Source organism: Dipodomys merriami, unplaced genomic scaffold, assembly GCF_024711535.1.
Source record: "Dipodomys merriami isolate MVZ:Mamm:240054 unplaced genomic scaffold, mDipMer1.0.p SCAF_32, whole genome shotgun sequence".
NCBI lineage: Eukaryota > Metazoa > Chordata > Mammalia > Rodentia > Heteromyidae > Dipodomys > Dipodomys merriami.
The window spans coordinates 13,911,734-13,933,911 of record NW_027204715.1 but is presented as its reverse complement, the minus strand read 5'-3'; the positions used below and the strand labels follow the sequence as shown (position 1 = coordinate 13,933,911).

The window sequence follows — 22,178 nt, the reverse complement described above, 5'->3', positions numbered from 1 at the left end:
AGAAACAGTTGGAAAAATAAAATTTGTTCTGGCCCCATTTATATAAATCATACAGTCTACTTTTTACCATCCAATACATCTGAGAATGGAAACACCAAACTCCCATGACATGAACATGCATTCTTGAAGCCTCTCAATTAACATAGATGGCAATGATATAAGCCTTGTCTATACTGTAGAACAAAAGAGATATCTGCTAGCAGATCATTGTAATGGGAAAAAGCAAAGCAACTGATAGCAGATTGTCTGGTTTAGTATAGAGTGAAATATCAATCATTTAGGTTTCTAACTATCTTGTGGCATCACCTATGCACACATGATTGATTTATCCTATTTAAACAGTGATTCCTTAAATACAGTCTTTTTATAAAATCAGTAGTAGTCCCACTAATGAGAGTAAGAAGAGGACACAGGGGATATTACTGTAATTATTCAAGTGGAAGGAATGGGGACAAACAGTCAAAGGAAAATTTGATCTGTTTAATACCTTCATCAAGAACAAGGCCAGTTCATGCTACTGATGATGGTGGCTGCCTGTGTTTCCCACTACACAGTAGGCATAGATGGAAAAGATTGAGATTCAAGGCCAGATTCGGCTAAACTTTAGGGATATTTTATCTCAAACATCAAGCTGAATACAATAGTTCACATCTGTAATCTCTATGTCTATGTGAAGCATAGGCTTGAGGATTATGGGGTGAGTATCTCTGGACCAAAATGTTGAATCTATTTGAACAAAATGACATAAAATAAGAATGTCCTGAAGACACTATCTCAAATGGGAGAGCATCTGCCCAACAACAGGATGGCCTGAATTAAACCCAAGAATTTAAAAGAGGAAACAAAGGAGGAAAAGGAAAAGACGAATGAGGAGGAAAGAAGGATGAGGATGAGGAAAGTAGAAAGATAAAGAGGAGGAGGATGGAGAAAGAGAAAGTGGAGTAGGAAGGGAAGGAGCAAGAGGAGGAGAATCAAAGAAGAAGAAGGAAAAGAAGAGGGAAGAAGGACAGAACATATAAGGAAAAGGGCAGGAAGACAAGGTGTATGGGGCCGGGCACCAGTGGTTCACACCTGCAATCCTAGCTATTCAGGAGGCTGAGATATGAGGATGGCTGCTCAAAGCCAGAATGGGTAGGAAAGGCCTTGAGCCTCTTAGCTCCAATTAACCACCAGGTAATTGGAAGTAGTGCTGTAGCTCAAGTGGTAGAGTGCCACCCTTGAGCTGAAGAGCTGAGGGACAGCTCCCAGGTCCAAAGTTTAACCCCCAGGACCGCCAAAAAAAAATGGTGAAAGAGGGGAGAGGAAGAAGGAGGAGGAGGGAGAGGAAGACAAAGATGAAAAGAAAGAAGAGAAGAAGGAAATGATGATGAAGGAGGAAAAAAAATAGGAGTTTAAATAGGGATACAGGTGGACCCATTGCAACAATGAGATGTACAAGACATTATGTTGAAAATTAACTTTACAACTTTGGCGCTGGAAGGTGGGAGGGGTGAGACAGAGCTGGGGGGTATGAGAAGGGCTGGTAAAGGGAAACAAAGGAGGAGGCTACAATGCTCAATAAGAAATGTACTCATTATCTTGCTCATGTAATTGTAAACCCTCTGTATAGTATTTTCACAATAATAAAAGACAAGATGCAAACATAAAGGTGATCCAAATACAGAAAGATGAAGTAAAACTGTCCCTCTTTGCAGATGACATGACCTTGTATTTAAAGAACCACATAGACTCTACTCCCAAGTTACTTGAGCTGATTGGAAACTTCGGCAAAGAAGCACGGTATAAAATTGACCCTCAAAAATCAATGGTTGCCTCTCTGCCAATAATGAGAAGAGTGCAGCTGAAATGAGGAAAGCAAGCCCTTTTGTAATAGCCCCACAAAAAATAAAATACCTAGAAGTTAACTAAGGAGGTGAAGGTCTTCTATGACAAAAACTTTAATTTCCTGAAAAAGGAAATTAAAGCAGAACTAAGGAAGTGGAAAAACCTCCCATGGTCCTGGATTGGGAGGATTAACATCATGCTAAAGGCTATGTACAAATTCAATGAGATACCTATCAATATCCCAACCTCATTCTTCAAAGAAATAGAAGAAGCTATCCAAAAATCCATATGGAACAATGAAAGACTCTCAATAGCAAAAACAATTCTTAGGAGAAAGTACAGCCCTGGAGGAATATCAATTCCAAATTTCAAACACTACTACAAAGCCATAGTAATCAAAACAGTTTGGTACTGTCACAGAAAGAGACCTGAGGAAAAATGGAATAGGATTGAAGATCCAGAAATGAACCCACAGACCTATAGTCACCCAATCTTTGACAAGGGAGCTAAAACAATAGAATGGAAGAAAGACAGCCTTTTCAGTAAATGGTGCTGTGCTGGCAAACTTGGTTAAACACCTTTAGAAAACTAAGTCTAGATCCTTATATATCACCCTGAACCAGAATCAACTCCAAATGGATCAAAGACCTCAAAATAAAAGCAGATACACTGAAAACATTACAGGAAGGAATAGGAGAACCTCTAGGGCTCTTTGGCAGAAGCTGAAATTTTCTTAATAGAGACCCAGAAACACATTAAATCAAGGAAAGGTTGGACAAATGGGATTGTATGAAACTGCAGAGCTTCTGCATGGCAAAGGACATAGCTAGCAAGATCAATAGAAAGCCATTGGACTGGGAGAATATCTTCACTAGCCATATAATGGACAAGGGTCTCATATCTAAAATATACTTAGAACTCAAAAAATTAAATCCCCCAACAACAAATCCTCAAAGAAACAACTGCCTGATTAAAAAGTGGACTAAAGACTTAAAGAGAAACTTATCTGAAGAAGAAATAAGAATGGCCAGTAGACACATGAAGAAATGCTCATCATCTCTAGCCATAAAAGAAATGCAAATCAAGACAACACTGAGATCCTACTTCACCAAAGTTAGAATGGCTATAATCAAGAAATCTAGTAACAACAGATGCTGGAGGGGTTGTGGCCATAAGGGAACCCTACTGCACTGTTGGTGGGAGTGTAAACTTGTTCAACCACTTTGGAAAGCAGTACGGAGGTTTCTCAAAAGACTCCACATAGAGCTCCCCTATGACCCAGCAATCCCTCTTTGATGCATTTACCCAAACTATCACTAAAGGTCATACCAAAGCTACAGCACAATCATGTTTATCACAGAATTATTCACCATAGTTAAGATTTGGAACCACCCAGATGAATGGATGATACATAGATAGCTAGCTAGCTAGCTAGCTAGCTAGATAGATAGATAGATACACACATACATACATACATACATACAATGGAATTCTATGCCTCCATTAGAAAGCATGGCATTGCTCCATCTGTTACGAAATGGAAAGACTTGGAAAAAATTATAGTTAAGTAAGTTAAGTAAGCCCAGCCCAAAGAAACACAGGCCCCATGGTTTTCCTTATTTTCAATAATTAGTGCATGTCTAGGACAAGCAAAAAAGTTCAAAAGTGATGTACATATGAGCATATAAATGATGTTAAGTGGAATGAACCTCAAGATAGGGACAAAAATGGGGAAGGGAGGAGTTGGGGAAGGGAAGGAAATTGGCGAGGGAAGGAATGATAGGGGAAAAACAAAGGAGGAGGTAACAATGCTTAATAGGAAATATATTGATTACCCTACTCATGTAACTGTAATCCCTCTCTAGAGTATTTTCACAATAAAAATATATATGGAAAAACAAAAGAGTCATGGACTTTCTTGCCCAGGCTGGCTTTGAACTATAATCCTCAGGTCTCAGCCTCCTTAGATTCCAGCCTCCTGTGATTACAAGCATGAGCTACTACTGCCCAGTTTTAATCTGTCCTTGGACACTCAATTGTATTTTCTTCCTCCCTGTCTTCCTTTCAAAAAGAAGTTTTGATGTGATTCGACCACATAGCCATATAGCCCACAACTTATTTTCAAATCACTGATAAGGTCCATTTATTGAGGATAATTAACTAAAGATAAAAACTGTAACAATGGTGTATTGTCTTGCTTGTAAAATCTTTTGTGTCTCACTTGAAGACACACTTCCATCACACCGGCCACATCCACATCCATTCACACATAGAGGATTCAATTAGAAGATCGGCTGGCTAGGGTTTGAAAGAAATGGGTAGTATGTAAAGAAACCATATAAAAGGAACTTTAATAACTATTACTGTGTCTCTCTAATTGTCCATGTTATCCAGCTCTACTCTGGGTTGCACTGTAGGAATGTGAGTAGTGAAGTTTTTCTTCTATTTCGGTACTGCTTTGTACATATTATTTATTGAACATTTAAAACTATATTTGTAAGAACATTACATGTCTACTGCATATATGTAATGTATCTCAATTAATGTAGACACTACCTCAATGTCTTAATAAGTGTAGACCTACCCATACTAATTAACTTACAATTATAGTAAACTGTATGGAAAACATGTAATTATTTTACACCTCTACTTAACTTGGATAAGGAAATCATAGGGCATATAGACCAACTATAATTATATATCTTAACCAAAATACCTGAAAATATCTGTCATCCATTTTACTTTTTTCTCCTTGCTAGCTAATTGACTTCACACATTTATAGGGTCGAAGAGAGATATCACATTGCGAATCATAAAGTACATTTCACTGAAACTAAACACTAAATACTGTGACAGCCACTGTGCTGAGTGGTGATGTCATTAAGGTGACGGAGACAAATAAACATAAGCAACTAAATTCTAGTAGATATTTAGGTGCTAAAAAAAGGGAGAAATCCATGTGGTATACACTTGTAATCCATGTGGCCATCCTTTCTATACTTTGTGAAGGGAAAATATAGGATATTCTCTTAAGCACTTGATTTCTTTGGCTATCAGTCATTTAAACTTGCCCATATTTCTATAATTTATAACTAAGCATGGCAATTGATATTGTATGAAACAAAAATAGTCGTAAGAACAGTGCCTTGAACAACTGAGGCTTCACCTGATTCCATACGTAAAAGAAATCAAATTCCAGAAGTGAGGAGTAACTTACATGTTAAGAAAAAAACCAGCTCTGGCTCCCAAGAGTAATACAGAGAGTATTTTAATCAAAGGGAGCTGTTCATTCTCATCTGTATTGAAAATCAGTAGTACTGCTTTTAGGGGAGATAGTTGCTTCCACATTCCGCAAAGATAAAAGAGAAGAAAAACTCATAATTTCAAGATATCTAGGATATAAAGCAGCTGGAGATTATGTCTTCCTGGGTTTGCTATCTCTGAATGATGTCAATGGTGTGAGAAGCTGGTTTTCTCAATGTGGCACACATGTGAATACACGGATTGGAAAAAGGCTTCTTTCATAAAATGTTTTCTTCATATTCTGTCTGTAAAATTTGTATTAAGCGTACAGGCTCCTAGCACTTTATTGCTAACATATATATTGATTTAAGATAACCACAAAGGCAATGCTGGCCTGTCCTCACAGGTGTAGGACATGGCTGCTGTGCTGTTACTGCTGATAGGCATGTGTCAGAAACTATGAGTCTCCTGTCCTGAATTACAACTCTGCCTGCAGTAACACACACACTATCTTTTCTTCTTGTCCTTAGATGCTATTTGGTTCAGGGATTTGGAGTGTGTGTGTGTGTGTGTGTGTGTGTGTGTGTGTGTGTGTGTGTGTGTGTGTGTGTGTGTGTGTGTGTGTGTGTGTATTCTCAGGCTTGAACAAAGGGCCATGACACTGTCTATGAGTTTCTTTGATGGAGGTTTGTACTTTACCACATAAGCCCTGCTCCAGTCACTGTTCTTTGTTGGTTAGTTGGATATCAATGCAACCTATATATGTCTGGTTTAAAAAAATCTATTTCTTCCATTAAAAAGCCACTTTGAAACATTGATAAGATAATAGTAGAACATTACATATTCTACAATTGTTTCATATTGCCTTCTGTGTGGGTTTATGTGAGGTTGTAGTGATAAAACCAATTACATATACATCATGAACATCTTGACATGACAATAAGCTCTGACAAAATCTGATTTCCAGTAATGGGAGAATTAGTATGATGTATCTATGCCCAATTTATTATGGCACAAACAGTAATTCCACTGATAATAACTGTCTAGTGGTGAAAATGCAACACAGAAACCTGGACAATGCTTTATAATTCAATACTGAATATATGGGTTTGATGTAACTTTATACATATGCTTTTTGTTTTGAGGAAGACACATTATTTATCATAAATTGGTTAGTATCAGAATGTATCTAAACACAATTTAAGCATATGGATTGAAATGGTTATAAGGCCTTAGAAGATAATATTATACAATCTATTTCTTATGTGTACTTTCCTTGTATCTAAATTTAGTCTTCAAAATTGTTTTGAAGTTTATTATGTATTTTCTTTTTAAAAATTTTTTTATTTTATTTTTGTGCCCTAAACTCAGGGTCTGGTCACTGTCCCTGAGCATGTTTGCTCAAGGGTAGTGCTCCACCACTTGAGCCACATATTTACTTCTGGCATTTTTTGGTGTTTATTTGGAGATAAATGTCTCAAAGAATTTTCTTCCTGGGCTAGCTTTGAATCATGATTATCAGATTTCAGCTCCTGAGTAGCTAGCCATGAGTCACCAGCACATACAGCTTTCACAGGCACTTTCTAAATACTGGGTTAATTAAAAATCCCCTATTAATATATAGATCACTAGCAATGATTTAATGTAAAAAAAGTAAAATGTTGAAATGATGATAAACTTAAGCAAATAAAAAGAAATAATGGATGCTGTTTTTTCATGTAGTTGAAAAAATAGAAAAACAAACAAAAATATATATTGTTCATCAGGTTGGGAATGTTGCTTAGTGGTAGAGTGCCAAAATGTATGGAGTTTCCCATTTATGATCTCAGGAGAATCTTATTTAAGGACAACTCAGTCCTAACTTTCCAAGTTGAACACAGTCTAAGGTGCATGAAGTTATAAAAAAAATCTAGGTTCTATTTGAAAAACAACTAAAGCAAAGTAGAAAAAAATATAAGCTGAAAGTATGGCTCAGGTAGTAGAATACCTACCCTAGCAATCACTACTGAATAATGAATTCACACTAAATCACTGCCAAAAGAAAAATAAAGAAAAATGAAGGAAAGAACAATGGTGTGAATTATCAAGGGTGCACAGATTTCAGCATTAAATACAATATTACCAAATATATTTTGCAATGCTGAAATGGTGTAGAAACTATATGCATTAATTGTACATAATTGTATTCCCTCCCTCTTCTCTTTCTTTATATTTTGGATTTACCTGGTGGAGTGTCTTGTACTGTCAGTGTGTATGAGACAGTCATATGCTCAAGCAATATCAGCTGCTTGCAACTATTACCACTTCACAGATGCCTTAAGATTGAAATTTTCAGGAAGAATTAAGACAAAATTTCTCCTTGACCTCCAGAAGACATCTCAAGAAGCTCCATGATACTAACATTCACCTTTAGAGCTAATTACAGGAAGACAGTGCAGGTTCCCTTGTTGCTGTCCTCTGGGAACTGAGGGAGAGCAATGTTTGCATTTCAGTGCAAAAGCCCACTCTCAGGACTGCATCACTTAGGCCCTCTGTCTATATTGCTTTTTTCTCTACTATGAAAAGTATTGAATGTTTGGGACCACAGGGGCTCCATATTTTATTAGTTCATGGGGAGTGTATATCTGTGGTTAACAAAAACCATGGCCGAAAGAAAAATGAAATAGGATAACATAGAAATTATTGCACTTAGAACCATTCCTTGCTAACCAGTTCTCCATAACACACAAATCTCAGCTTAGGCTGAGACATTGCAGAGAGCAGAGCCCACTTCTGGGATCCCGGGAGTCACTCTCATGAAAGGAAGCCAATACTCTCTACAAAATGACTGCGAAGGAAACCTCAGCATCGGTATTGATCTAGCTTAAGATGGATTATAGGGTGTACAATGTGGCTGGAGTCATCATTAGTCCTCAGTTAGGATTTATGGAATGTATTAGATTGCTACCCACAATATTAAAAGTACCCAAAGTGTTATCCAAAATTTCAAAGGCATGACAGCTTTGCCTGAATATGAGCACAATTCAGTGCTCCAAAAAAGAGAGTTAAGAACATAGGACTGAACATCAGTAAAAATATTCATTACAGACCTTAAATTTGTGCATGCATTTCTGACTAGCTCCTAAATGAGTATAAAGAAGGACTTCAAAGTCTTTGCTGAAACTTAAGTTCTCAAAGACTTTTTAAAAAATGGCCTTTATCAATAATTTGCAAACGTACTGGGCAAAATTGCCCTTCACCAAAATTTCAATCTACTTTTAAATCAAATTGGAGTTGAATTTGTGAGTTTAATATTCTGAATACTCTCCTACTCAGCACCATAATTTTCCAATGTTACCACTTTTCATTAGCTCTCTTTTTCTGTCTGTTCAGCTGAGCCATAAAACAAATTCATAGGTAACTGCATCAAGCTATAATTCACTCTCCCGTAGATTTATACTCTCCTTTTATCTCCTAATCTCACTATATTTAATTGTTGGCTTACATATTGAAAGCTTTTAAAAATACTATATGTAATAAAACATTTCCTAGAAAACTATACTGAGCAAAATATTGAAAAATATTTTAGCCTAATGAGAGAAACTTAAAGATAACTAATGGAATAATTAATTAAGAAATACAATTTTACTTTGGGAAAATAACAGAAATTTTTGTATGTTGACAGAAAAATAAAACTTGAGGTTTTCTATTTTAGTTTATCAAACACTAGAACTAGCCTTAAGATAAAACTGGGCATTGGCATCTCACACCTGTATTCCTACATACTCAGTTGCTGAGATTTGAAGATCCCAGTTGGAATCTAGCCTGGGTAGAAAAGACCAGGAGACTCTTATCTCCAATAAACTACTCAAAAATAAAACCAGAAGTAGCACTGTAGCTCAAGTTGTAAGACAAAGCAATAGTGTTGAGCACAAAGAAGTTCAGGGACAGTGCCCATGCCCTGAGTTCAATGTCAGTACCAGCAAAAAATAAATAAAAGAATAAAGGAATAAATAAAAGAAAAAATAAATCTTATTTATGAAAGTAACAGAAAGTACTTCCAATACTATCCACTTCGCTATTATGTTGTTCCATATATTATGAATTACCTTTATTGTTTAGTACCATCATCATTTTTATTTTTCATATATTACAATGAAGATGAATGGATCAAGAAGATGTGGTATATATATATATATGTATACACACACACACACACACATATATATATATACTAATTCTATTCTTCCATCAGATAAAAATTGACATTGTCTCATTTGTAAGGAAATGGAAAGATCTGGAAAAAAGTATATTGAGCAAAGTAAGCCAGGCCCAAATAATATAGGTTTCATGGTTTATCTCATTTGTGATAACTATGTCTATCACATTGTTATCAGGGGATCACAATAGAACAATTAATAAGTGCAGAAGACCATATATAATGAAGTGCATATAAATGAACTCCAAGAATTGGAAACAGAAAGTTCTCATTATGTTCTGTATGCAGTAATTTCAATTTTTTTCATTATTATATTTCTGTACACTTTGTCTTTTACCAGATCAATGGAAGGTAAAGGGAATAGAAGAAGGAGCAGGACAAAGGATGAACTAATGCAACAATGACACTCTCTAGATGCTATGTTGGAAAGAACATTACAACTTGAGGGATGGGGTGGGGAGGAGTAAAGAAGAGAAAATGAAGGAGGGGGTAACAGTGTTTAAAAAGAAATGTACTCTCTATCTTACTTCTATAAATGTTCATCACTTAAACAATACTTTTTTATTTTTTATTTTTTTATTTTTTTTATTTATTTTTTTATATTTTTTGGTCCAGTCGTGGGGCCTGAACTCTGGGCCTGGGCGCTGTCCCTCAGCTCTTCAGCTCAAGGCTAGCACTCTACCACTTCAGCCACAGCACCACTTCCGGTTTTTTCCTTATGTGGTGCTGAGGAATCGAACCCAGGGTCTCAGGTATGCAAGGCAAGAGCTCTACCACTGAGCCACCTTCCCAGCCCAACAATACTTTTTTAATGTTCAAAGATTTTAATAAGCAAAATATGATTCTCTAATATATTGGTAAGATCATTTTTTCAGTGAGTTTTAAAACTGATTCCATTCTTCTAAAATTATGGTGATAATAAAAAATAGAAAAAAATAATGGTTACTGGCTAGTCATTATATTGTTCATCAATGAATGATGAGCTCATAACCCAGTTCAAAATTTTAGATACCATTCATGAGTAAATTCATCGTGTGAAATGAAAATTTATATGAAATCAAGATACTTAAACCCATCAACCTTTAATTTTAAAACTCAGCTATGAATATAATTGGTCTCTTGGATAGATTCATGATACATTTCAACACAGGAGAACCTGAAGTTATCTCTTACAAGTCTTGCAGTTCATGATGAAGAAATTTTTTCACATACGGAGATTGGATCAGAAAACCTATGAAATATAGTAAAAGTACTTTTGTAGCCATTATGAACAGTGGTCTTGATCAAGATATAACATATCTGGCAGGAACAAAAGGAAAGTCTCAGATTGTTCTTTGTGGAAGTTATTACATCAAACCTCAGCCTGTATAAAGGTGGTACTTAGCCATAGTAACCCACGAAAGCAAACTGTTAACATTATTTCAACGTTTTTGACATAGCATCTTGTACGTTCCTTATGTACAAGTAACACAGTTGGCTATTAGCTAAGATTATTTAAAAGAGATTGTATACCGTCATTGGTGCTTGAAGCCAAACAAAATTTATTTGGCATGTGTTGCAAAGAGAAATGGTATCATTATGTCTTTGAAGCTGATAAATAATCAACAGTCTAGCTGATATACACTATACTGAAGTTCTAGACTTTAATTTTTTTTATTGGAATACATTAGTTCTACAAAGGATTTTAATTGTGTTATTTCCCCCACGCATATACTGTGATAGAATATCTCCTATATTACTATTCCTTATCTCTCTTTTTAAAAACAATTCTTATTTTTGATTCATAATTACACTGTCATACATGTACCAAAATACATTGATCATATTCATGCCACCTATGACTCCTTTAGCCCTCCTACTATATACCCTTAAAGAACACTCATATCTAATCTTTCTGTAATGTATTCTATTTCTCATGATTAGAAGTAAAATTGTTGACTCTTTAATAGAATTACCAGGTATTGGGCTATTGATAAGTGGTTGATTAATTGTGTGTTTGTGTGTGTGTGTGTGTGTGTGCGCGCGCACGTGCGCGCACGCATGCATGCTGGTCCTGGGGACTGAGTTCAGGGACTGGACACTATTTGGGGGGCATTTATACTCAAGGCTAGCACTCTACCACTTGAACCATAGCTCTACTTCTGGCATTTTTGTTGGGTGATGGGAGATATGAATCTCCTGGACGTTCCTGTGTGAGCTGGCCTTGGACCATGGGCCTCAGATCCCAGCTTCCTGAATAACTAAGATTACCAAGGTGAGCCAATAGCACTGGCCTTGGACCATGGGCCTCAGATCTCAGCTTCCTGAATAACTAGGATTATGAAAATGAGTCAATAGCACTGGAAATTTCTTCTATATTTTGCCACTACTCTTTAGAGTTCTCAACAAGTTTTGATTTATAGCTGTTCCTTTGCTTTTTTTTTAATACATGAGATTGAAAAGACAGGTCTGAGTATTGAGTCTTGTGGCTGAATCACATTACCCATTTTTTCATTGAAACTTGTAATATCAATACAATAATGTTAGATTATTAACCTATTCCACAGACATGCATGAATTATCCACTAACCAGGGAAAGGTAGATTCTTGAATTCTAAAGAGAAAAAAAAGTATCAGCTTCTAAGGGTCAGTTGCAGAGATCTGGAAGACAGAGTAGAAAAAACGGAAACACACTGAAACATGGTAGTGAGTTTCTGAAAGAGGAAATGCTGCTCATCTTTAAAATGGGTGAAACACAAACTTTCTGACTTGCATACCAGCATGCACAAAGAACAGAATCTGAAGAATCGCTGTGGTTGGAGGCACTTTTATATCTGAGGCAACAGTTAGGTGGTGTGGAGTGAGATGAACGGAAATACAGAGAAAGTGTGATTCACAGTTATAGTGCCATGGGCAAAATGGAATGCACATTTCTCAAAGACAGATGTAGGTAATGTATAGGGGATGGATGGAAGAAATATAAATTTTCTGTTGGGAGAAAAGTTCAGGTAATCAGGAGCAGTAATGAAGAGCTGAAGAAGGTGATGTGGTCTCCAAAGCTCCAGTGAGAGGACCAGGCTTTTCAGAACAAGACAGAATTGTAAGGATCTGAAGGCAGCATTATGATGGGCTGAGGAAGAGAGAGAGGAGTTCCCCACAGTACTGTCAGTAGTAGGGAATGACTGAAGGTGACTCAGGGAAGAAACTAGGAGCAAGTTATATTTTGCTTTTTCTCCTTTTTATATTTTCAGTTAAAAGCATGTTTATTATCTTCAGATAATTATTCAGAGAGGTTTCCTGTAACAGGCCTATTTACATATAAAACACCTTTTGGCCAGGGCCATCCCTTTCATCCTCCTCCCCTGTACCTATCACTCATCCCCTCAGGTTTGCTAGTTCAGTTCATTTCTCTCTCCCTCCCTCTCTCCCTGCCCTTCTCTCTCTCTCTCTCTCTCTCTCTCTCTCTCTCTCTCTCTCTCTCTCTCTCTCTCTCTCTCTCTCTCTCTCTTTCCCTCTCTCTCTCTTTTTCTCTCTTTCTCTCTCTCTCTCTCACACACATCAAACAGATTGTTATAATTATATTTATCCACCATTTCAGGAAAAAAGTGATCTATAAAAATTATTTAATGTAATATTTTATAAAACTTAATAAACTTCAATGGTCTTCCATTCTTTAAAAAATAGGAAACTGTTGTTACACTAAATTAATTGTACAAAGGATCTTACTCATGTTAAACTTATAACTCTCTACCTACATGTTCATTATATCCATGTACATATGATAACAGTGGGACCCAGAATGAATAACTGACTCAGGCACACAGTTGATTTGTGGTGAAAAGAGACTACTGGTGACAATGGAAAAACTAGCCCTCCATGAGTTTGTAGCCATTGATTACAGGATGTTCCAAAGCTACCAAGAGAAGAGTTGTACTTTTACAAAATAAATAAAATATGAGACTCAGGTTATTATTCCCAACTTCCAGTGACCAGGTTCTATTATTGGTTCAACACTGGGTAAAACAAATTTCAAACATAGCATTTGTCGCAGCTGAATGAAGTTTAGACATAAAAATTTATGAACAGCCTCTATGTTCCTAGTACCTATAACTATTCTCTTGTATTATTAGGTCACAGCAGTACAATATCCAGAAACCTATATGAAAAATATTCAAATATACTAACAGTCAAGTGATTTTGGAAAACAAAATTTAGATGTAATTTTACTTCAGATTTACAAAGAATCTCTGACCAGAGATGGTTGTTTTCTATGTGTCAGTTTTTATGATTAGCAAATTATATCATTCCTTCTGAATTGATTCATTCATGAATTCGGTGACATGCTTTTTATTCGTGCATTATAGATTTAATGTAACCCAGGCTAAGAGAGTTTAAGTGCTAATTTAGAAGTAATAGGAAAACTGCAGTCAAACTTTTAGTTTTAAAATAGCATACAAAGCTAAATTTATGGCAATAAATCAAAGAAATTACTAGAGTTTGAGCATAGTGTGGGTTTAATCAAGTCTGTGCATTTCCTCTCCATGTGTTTTCTCAGGGAGATTATCTTCAGTCAAATTTTCCCAATATTGTAGAAATCATTGTACATTTACCAGATATCTGCACATAACTGTCTACAGCAAAGGAGAATTCTTTATGTCTTAGCTCTGATTTCTTCAGATGTTAATGCCTTGAACTAAGTCCTTAGGCAGTTCTTATCAATGGGATTCTCACTCTGCAGATGAATGGATTTTGGCCAATTGAAAGTGGATGCCTACATTTTTGATATATATTTTGGCATACTATGTTTTATGTCTTGCCTGAATTTTGCTCTCCACAGATGCAAGGTTGGGAGAAAATAGCTGTTCTGATTTAACTGTGAACCCACATCCATTCTATCTAAACAAGTTTCCTGATAGACAGAAAAATCAACATCATTTATATGATGAATTATAGAGAGATAGACAGATGGGTAGATAGATAGATAGATAGATAGATAGATAGATAGATAGATAGATAGATAGATAGATAGATAGATAGATAGATAGATAGATAGATAGATAGATCATAGATGCATTAGTAAGGAGTTGATCTGCATTATAATATGGTACAGTCATCTACTCAAATCCAAATGTTTTGCATGTAGATTGCATATTTTAAAAGTTCTAATTACCTCAGTAGGTCCTTACCACTTTTGCTAAGTACACTTGAACAAAATGCAATCTACAGAGTAGAAAATGTCAACATTTATTGAATTGCAGTTAAAAGGCACTGAATGAATATATCCTACTCATTTTATCATGTCATCTGTGGGATTTCGCAGGAACATCTGTGACAATAACTTCCACATGGCACATAAAGGAAGACTCGTACATTCCTCAATACAATAAAGGCTGTATATGACAAACCTACAGCCAGCATTATACTCAATGGTGAAAAACTAAAGCCATTTCCTCTTAACTCAGGAACAAGACAAGGATGCCCACTCTCTCCACTTCTCTTCAATCTAGTATTAGAATGCCTAGCTACAGCAATAAGACAAGATGGAGACATAAAGGGGATCCAAATAGGGAAAGAAGAAATAAAACTCTCCCTCTTTGCAGATGACATGATCCTGTACTTAAAGAATCCCATAGACTTCACTCCCAAACTACTCAAGCTGATTCAAAACTTTGGCAAAGTAGCAGGTTATAAAATTAACCCCCAAAAATCAATGGCTTTTCTGTATGCCAACAATGAGAAAAGTGTGGCTGAAATTAGGAAAGCAACTCCATTTGTAATAGCCCCACAAAAAATAAAATACCTAGGAATTAACTTAACTAAAGAAGTGAAGGACCTCTATGATGAAAACTTTAAAATCTTGAAAAAGGAAATCAACACAGAACTAAAAAAATGGCAAAGCCTCCCGTGCTCCTGGATTGGAAAGATTAACATCATGAAAATGGCAATACTTCCCAAGGCTATCTACAAATTCAATGCAATACCTATCAAAATTCCAACCTCATTCTTCAAGGAAATAGAAGAGGCAATCCAAAAATTCATATGGAACAATAAAAGACCCCGAATAGCAAAAACGCTCCTCAATGGAAAGAACACTGCTGGAGGAATATCAATACCAAATTTCAAACTCTACTATAAAGCTATAGTAATCAAAACAGCTTGGTATTGGCATAAAAAGAGACCTCAGGACCAATGGAATAGAAGTGAAAACCCAGAAATGAACCTACAGACCTATAGCCATCTAATCTTCGATAAGGAAGCTAAAACAATAGAATGGAAGAAAGACAGCCTCTTCAGTAAATAGTGCTGGCAAAATTGGTTAACTACATGTAGAAAACTAAAGCTAGATCCTTATATATCACCCTGCACCAGAATCAACTCCAAATGGATCAAAGACCTTGAAGTCAAAGCAGACACTCTGAAAACATTACAGGATGGAGTAGGAGAAACCCTAGGTCTCCTTGGCTCAGGCCGAAATTTTTTGAATAGAGACCCGGAAACACAACAATTCAAAGAAAGGTTGGACAAATGGGATTGCATAAAGTTTCAGAGCTTCTGCAGGGCAAATGACATAGCTAGCAAGATCAATAGAAAGCCCACGGATTGGGAGAAGATCTTTACTAGCCATACAACGGACAAGGGTCTCATATCTAAAATATACTTGGAACTCAAAAAGTTAAACCCCCCAACAACAAATCCACAAAGAAACAACTGCCCAATAAATAAGTGGGCGAAAGACTTAAAGAGAAACTTCTCTGAAGAAGAAAGAAGGATGGCCAATAGACACATGAAGAAATGTTCAACATCCCTAGCCATAAAAGAAATGCAAATCAAAACAACATTGAGATATCACCTCACCCCAGTTAGAATGGCAAAAATCAAGAACTCTAACAACAACAGATGCTGGAGGGGATGTGGACAGAAAGGAACCTTACTTCATTGTTGGTGGGAATGTAAACTTGTTCAACCACTTTTGAAAACAGTATGGAGGTTCCTCAAAAGACTTCACATAGAACTCCCCTATGACCCAGCAATCCCACTTTTGGGCATTTACCCAAATGTTTACAAACAAGACCACATTAAAGCTACCAGCACAACAATGTTTATTGCAGCATTATTTACCATAGGTCAGATATGGAACCAACCCAGATGCCCCTCAGTAGATGAATGGATCAAGAAAATGTGGTATATACACACAATGGAATTCTATGCCTCCATCAGAAAGAATGACATTGCCCCATTTGTTAGGAAATGGAAAAACTTGGAAAAAATTATATTAAGTGAAGTAAGCCAGGCCCAAAGAAACATAGGTCCCATGGTTTCCCTTATTTGCAATATCTAGTATATGTATGAGTCAAGCGGAAAAGGTCAGATAATGTGATGTCAGGAAAATGAACCCTTAGATATGTATTTTAATGTTTTTTTTTCTTTCATGCATGTGTTTCTATGGCATTTATAAGATTATCTCTTTGTTGCTTTGTATGTCCCTCCCCCACAGTATAACCCCTGCTTTCACTATATTTGATGTCAGTATAACTTGAGGAGGAGTTGGGGAAAAACCAGTTGTTTAAGGATACATGTGGACCTGTTGCAACAATGAGAAGTACAAGTTGTCATGTCCAAAATGAGCTTTACAACGTCGGTGCAGGGGGGAAGGGGGGGAAGGAGAAGGATTTGGATTGGGGGGGAGGAGGGAGGCTGGGAAGGGACGTGAAGGGTAAACAAAAGGAGGAGGCTGCAATGCTTGGTAAGAAATGTACGCATTATCCTGCCCATGTAATTGTAACCCCTCTTTACAGTATGTTCACAAATAATATAAAATAAAATAAAATAAAAAATAAATAAAGGAAGACTCATTGAGCTATCTCTGCTGGAGTTTAGTGCTTGTTACTGGACACACATATCAGCATTTGTATTAGTATTCAAGGGATAACATTCTTGGCATACAACTGAACGACAAAGTGCTCATAAAAATGGAATCACTTATCCATCAGCATAAGTTTGAATCACAGGGTGTAAATATGTATAGTTTAAAATATTTAGAGCATATCTTAGAGGAGAGTTCTATAAACCGAGAGTGCTTTGGTTACTGGGACTGAATAAGGAATTTGAGGTTGATGTCACATTAAGGTCCCGTTGCCATGCTTCAGTCAGGTAGAACAGGTTTGTGATAAAAAATAGTGAAGGAAATCTAACTGTCTGACTGATCCCTAAATGGACAAAACTTCTTTTCTGGGAATTTTTTAGTACAGATGTCTTTTTTTACTCTAGTTTGGATGTTCTGATCATTTCTGGGTCTGAAAGCAGTTCAGAATCAATATAGTGTAATTTTTGTGATTGACTATATCTTGCAATGTGTCATCATATCACCATTTTCTAAATGGACAGGAAGTAGGTAAACATCAAATTCACATTTGGATACTGAATGGGTTGGGAATGAGAGCAAGACTCATGCAAATGTTAAACTTTTTGGAATTGTCACCCTATGTGTGATACAAAAGGAGTGAAATGAAGTGTATTCACTAAAAAAAATTCCACACATCTATGCATCACATATGCAAGTAAAACTCCATTGTAAATTCTTTGTAAATATTAACTCTCTTCACACTACAAAAAATGGGTAATTTCTCACTTGTTTAGCTAATGAGGTAAGTGAACAGATAAATTTTCATGAGAGCTTAGAGCAGGGCTGCAGGGAAAGACCGGATTGAAAGTAAGCACTTAGATTCCAGAGGCAAATTTAGAGTTATAGTATATAGCCCTTCGTAATTGGTGATATTTTACATTTCTGTATGCTTAATGTCTCCTTTATAAAAGTATTGAACATTTTTAAATGTGACTAATTTCAGTTTTCTTTCAAAATTTTATATGAAAATAGTATTAGTGTATCACTCAAGTTTCTTTTTTTTTAATAAGATTAAGATTTCGTTGTGAAAATACTGTACAGAGGGGTTACAGTTACATAAGCAAGGTAACGAGTACATTTCTTTTTTTTGCATTTTTAATTGTGAAAATACTGTACAGAGGGGTTACAATTCCATGGGCAAGATAATGAATACATTTCTTATCAAGTATTGTTACCTCCTCCTTTGTTTCCCCTTCCTATCCTTTCCGATCTCCCTGCCCCTACCCAATCCCCCCCTCCTTGCCAAAGTTGTAAAGTTCGTTTTTCCACATAAGGACTTGTACATTTCATTGTTGCAATGGGTCCACCTGTATCTCTGTTTAAACAATTTGTTTTTTCCCTTCCCCTCCACAAATTATACCAACATCAAATACAGTGAAAGCAGAGGATATACCCTGGGGGAGGGACATACAAAGCAACCAAGAAATATCTTATAAATATGTTAGAAACAATCTCATGAAAGAAAAAAAAATCGAATCCTTATTTTGGGGTTCATTTCACCTGCATTTATCCAATTTATTACAAACAAGACCATGCTAAAGCTACCAGCACACCTATGTTTGTTGTAGCATTATTTACCATGGGTAAGATATGAAACCAACCCAGATGCCCCTCAGTAGATGAATGGATCAAGAAAATGTGGTATATATACACAATGGAATTCTATGCCTCCATCAGAAAGAATGACAATGCCCCATTTGTTAGGAAATGGAAAGACTTGGAAAAAATTATATTAAGTGAAGTAAGCCAGGCCCAAAGAAACAAAGGTCTCATGGTTTTCCTTATTTGCTATAACTTATGTCCCTATCTTGAGGTTCTTTCCGCTTAACATCATCTTATGTGGTCATAACTGTAGATATGTAACAATATAGGAAGCCAGGCATTGGTGGCTCAAGACTGTTATCCTATAGACAGGCTGGGGTCTGCGAATTGAACTTTAAAGCCAACCTAGGCAGGAAAGTCTATGATACACTTTTCTCCAATAAACAACCAAAGTGACAGAAGAGAACCCATGGCTCAAGTGAAAGAGCACTAGTTTTCAGCAAAATCAGGGAAAAGTCATTAGAACTTGGGTTCAATCCCTAGAAGCCACACCAGACATGCACAGGAATATGTACACAAAGAAATCTTCATTAAGCATAAAATTATGTTTGGTAGAAAATCCTGTCATCAACATATCTCTGCATTCGTTAAAAGTTATGATACCTCTCATTTTTACGATGTCCAATTCGAAGGGAATACTTACATAGATCTTAAAAATAGTTTTATATGTACAGACATGTAGATGAGAAAAAAAGAGAAAAATCTTTTCATTTCCTTAAATACTCACAGAAATGCCTAAGTATCAGAGAAGAGAAACCCTATGCACAATCTGAATTTTAAAAGTATTTTCCTGTGTGAATAAAATGAAGATAATTTAGCTTTGAGATTCTGAGGTTCTCTGTAACTGTAGGTCATTGTAGTTAGTTTCCATTTCTCCGATATTGTTTCTCTAATTAAAGGCTTCCTAACCCTAGTATATCCTTGTTGATTTTTAAATTGCAATTGCAAATCACTTAACAGCATCTCAAGTCCAGCAATCCTCTAAACCCTTTTAGCTTCACTATTGATATTCTAATCATGGAATTAGAGCATCTTCAGTAAGCAGATGAGCTAATGTAGATGGGCTTCCTTTGGTGTACAAATCAATAAAAAGATATGGTGATGACTTTCAGTTCCATAAGCAACCTACTGGAAATGAACATCACTTTTCAATTACTCATACTTAAATACATGTAATTTGCACTAAAAACTTTATCATTTCCATTATTTTAAAATTGTCCATGCACTCAATTTGTACACGTATCTTGCTATGTTAAAATCTAGTGGAATATTTGTGTCACATATTTATCATTTCTTTGTTTTTCAACTAGGCTTTATTTTCATCTTCTCTTTGGAAAGTAGACAGCATTAAAGAAACATGCTTGATGATAGAATATTGACAATAAGCATAACCTGAGTCTGGGAGCAAGTGGTTCTTCAGTTCATGGAGTAGGAACAGAGGAAAAGTACAAGGTCATCTCCTAATGGTAGAGAACCCCATTATGGAGGGTGCCACCTGAGAGTTTCTACTTCCACTCACCAAGAAAGAGTGTCCATTCTGGTGAACCACCGATGGTCTTCATCACCATAAATCACATCCTCTGTTTTATCAAAGCAGTTATAGTAAGGAGAGAGCACGCACCTCCAAGTTGACTCAGTAATTAATCTGAAAGACTCCTGAAGTTCCTTCCATTAACCAGTTGCCAAAGTCTTCAGGGTCGGTTGGAACAAGGAGTCTTGTGTGTGTTCCTAGTCGTAGAGTGCATAGCGGCTGCTGTTAGTCTCGCCAGTCCACCTTGTGCCACCCTTTGAAGGTCACCTTGACATTCATATGACATTTCTGTTGAGCTTTCAGATGCTACTCTGTTTAGGTTATCTTCTGCTCCTCCTGTATTCTCTGTAACAGCACCAAATCCTTAATACCACACCAGCTAAATCTGCGCATTAAGTCATCTTCCCTGGCAGCTCCCACAATGCCAGCAAGCCCCCAGTTTACTTACTTCCACTCCCCTTGCCTGCCTCCGGATTTCTCAGCCATTTGCTTCAAACCTTGCATCGGGCTCAGGTCGTGGGTAACCATACACACTCGCACATGACTGTGGGAGATGAGTTACCACCATCCCTTGCACATTCCAGCCAAAGTCTTATCAGTTCTTTATTTCAGAGTTTTCAAATTCCTTTCTTCCAGCATTTTCAAGTCTACGGCACGTTACTGTTATCTAATGTCGCCTTACTGTGCAATCTCACACCAGAACTTCTTGCTCTGTGCCATTGATCATCATTTCCCTCTCTTTCTTCCACTGCTCTCTCGGGGATTGTAGGTAACTAAATTGCTAACTTCTCTAAGGTCCACGGTTTCAGATTTTATGTAGTGTGAGACCAACAAGTACCTGTGTTCTCTGTGTTGGTTTTGTAGTGGTCTCTGTTTTCAAGATCCCATCTTATCAAGAAATTGAATAGATTGACACTGAATGTGGCTACCTTATTTCATTTATCTATTAGTCAGTGGATGCCTCTATTGTTTCAATTTCTTCCATATTGAAAAAAAACTCCTTAATGTTCAAGGGCACATGGATGTCTTTTCAACATATAGTTTTCACTTCATTAGATATAGCCCCAAGAGTTGATTGCTAGATCAGATGATGCTTCTATTTTTAATTTTAGAGGATCTTCCATATTACATTCCATAATGGTTCTTTTTATTTAATTTCCACTGGTGACTTTACAGAGTTCCCATTTCCACATTCTTGCCAATCCTGAACACTAGGTCCAAATTAATTGGTTCATCTTGACCATATTTTGAGTAAAATGATTGAATTATCTTCCATGGAAAAGTATCCATGATGTCCCTGAGAATGCTAACTTCCAAAGGAGAATGGCATCTGGCAGATAACAGACTGAACTCTTTAAAAGCAAACAGTCAGCTTCAAAATCTTCTTTTGCAGGTGCCTATGTCCTCCAGGTCAAGGCCACAGACGCGGATGACCCAACCTATGGAAACAGTGCCCGCGTGGTGTACAGCATTCTCCAGGGACAACCTTACTTCTCTATTGATCCCAAGACTGGTAAATTCTTTATTCGAGACAGTATTATCGCCAGTTCTTCAAATATTTAAGTGTTAATTAAAACTTAGCATGGGAAATTGCATGTTCTAATAAAATGATATGGTGAGCCCCACATTAGGTAAAGAAGCTATTGTACTTGACTGATGTGCAACTCTTTCTCTTTTATTGAGGTTTGTGTAAATATCAATATTTTCATATCCATGTATAATGCTCAAACATGAAAGCTACAGATTTTCTGTTTGCCTTATTTTAAGTTTTCAGAAGTCTGTGCTTATTTTGTTCATCGGACTTAAAATAGCTTTTCATTTCAGGGCTCTTAGTTGAGTTCATTTGCTTACTGCTTTCCATCACTGCATGGGAAGTATGGGTATTTCCATGCATGGAA

The 22,178-nt window shown here is 36.5% G+C and overlaps 1 protein-coding gene across 3 annotated transcripts in view; it reads left to right on the top strand.

Annotated features, from left to right (window-relative positions):
- The window catches only part of Cdh12 (cadherin 12), an 836,266-nt gene that overhangs the window by 733,028 nt on the left and 81,060 nt on the right, over positions 1-22,178 (top strand). For all 3 annotated transcript variants that reach the window (XM_070042221.1, XM_070042223.1, XM_070042222.1), the window contains one exon: positions 21,674-21,793. In XM_070042221.1, coding sequence (XP_069898322.1) covers positions 21,674-21,793 — 120 coding nt within the window. The remainder of the gene's footprint in view (positions 1-21,673; positions 21,794-22,178) is intronic.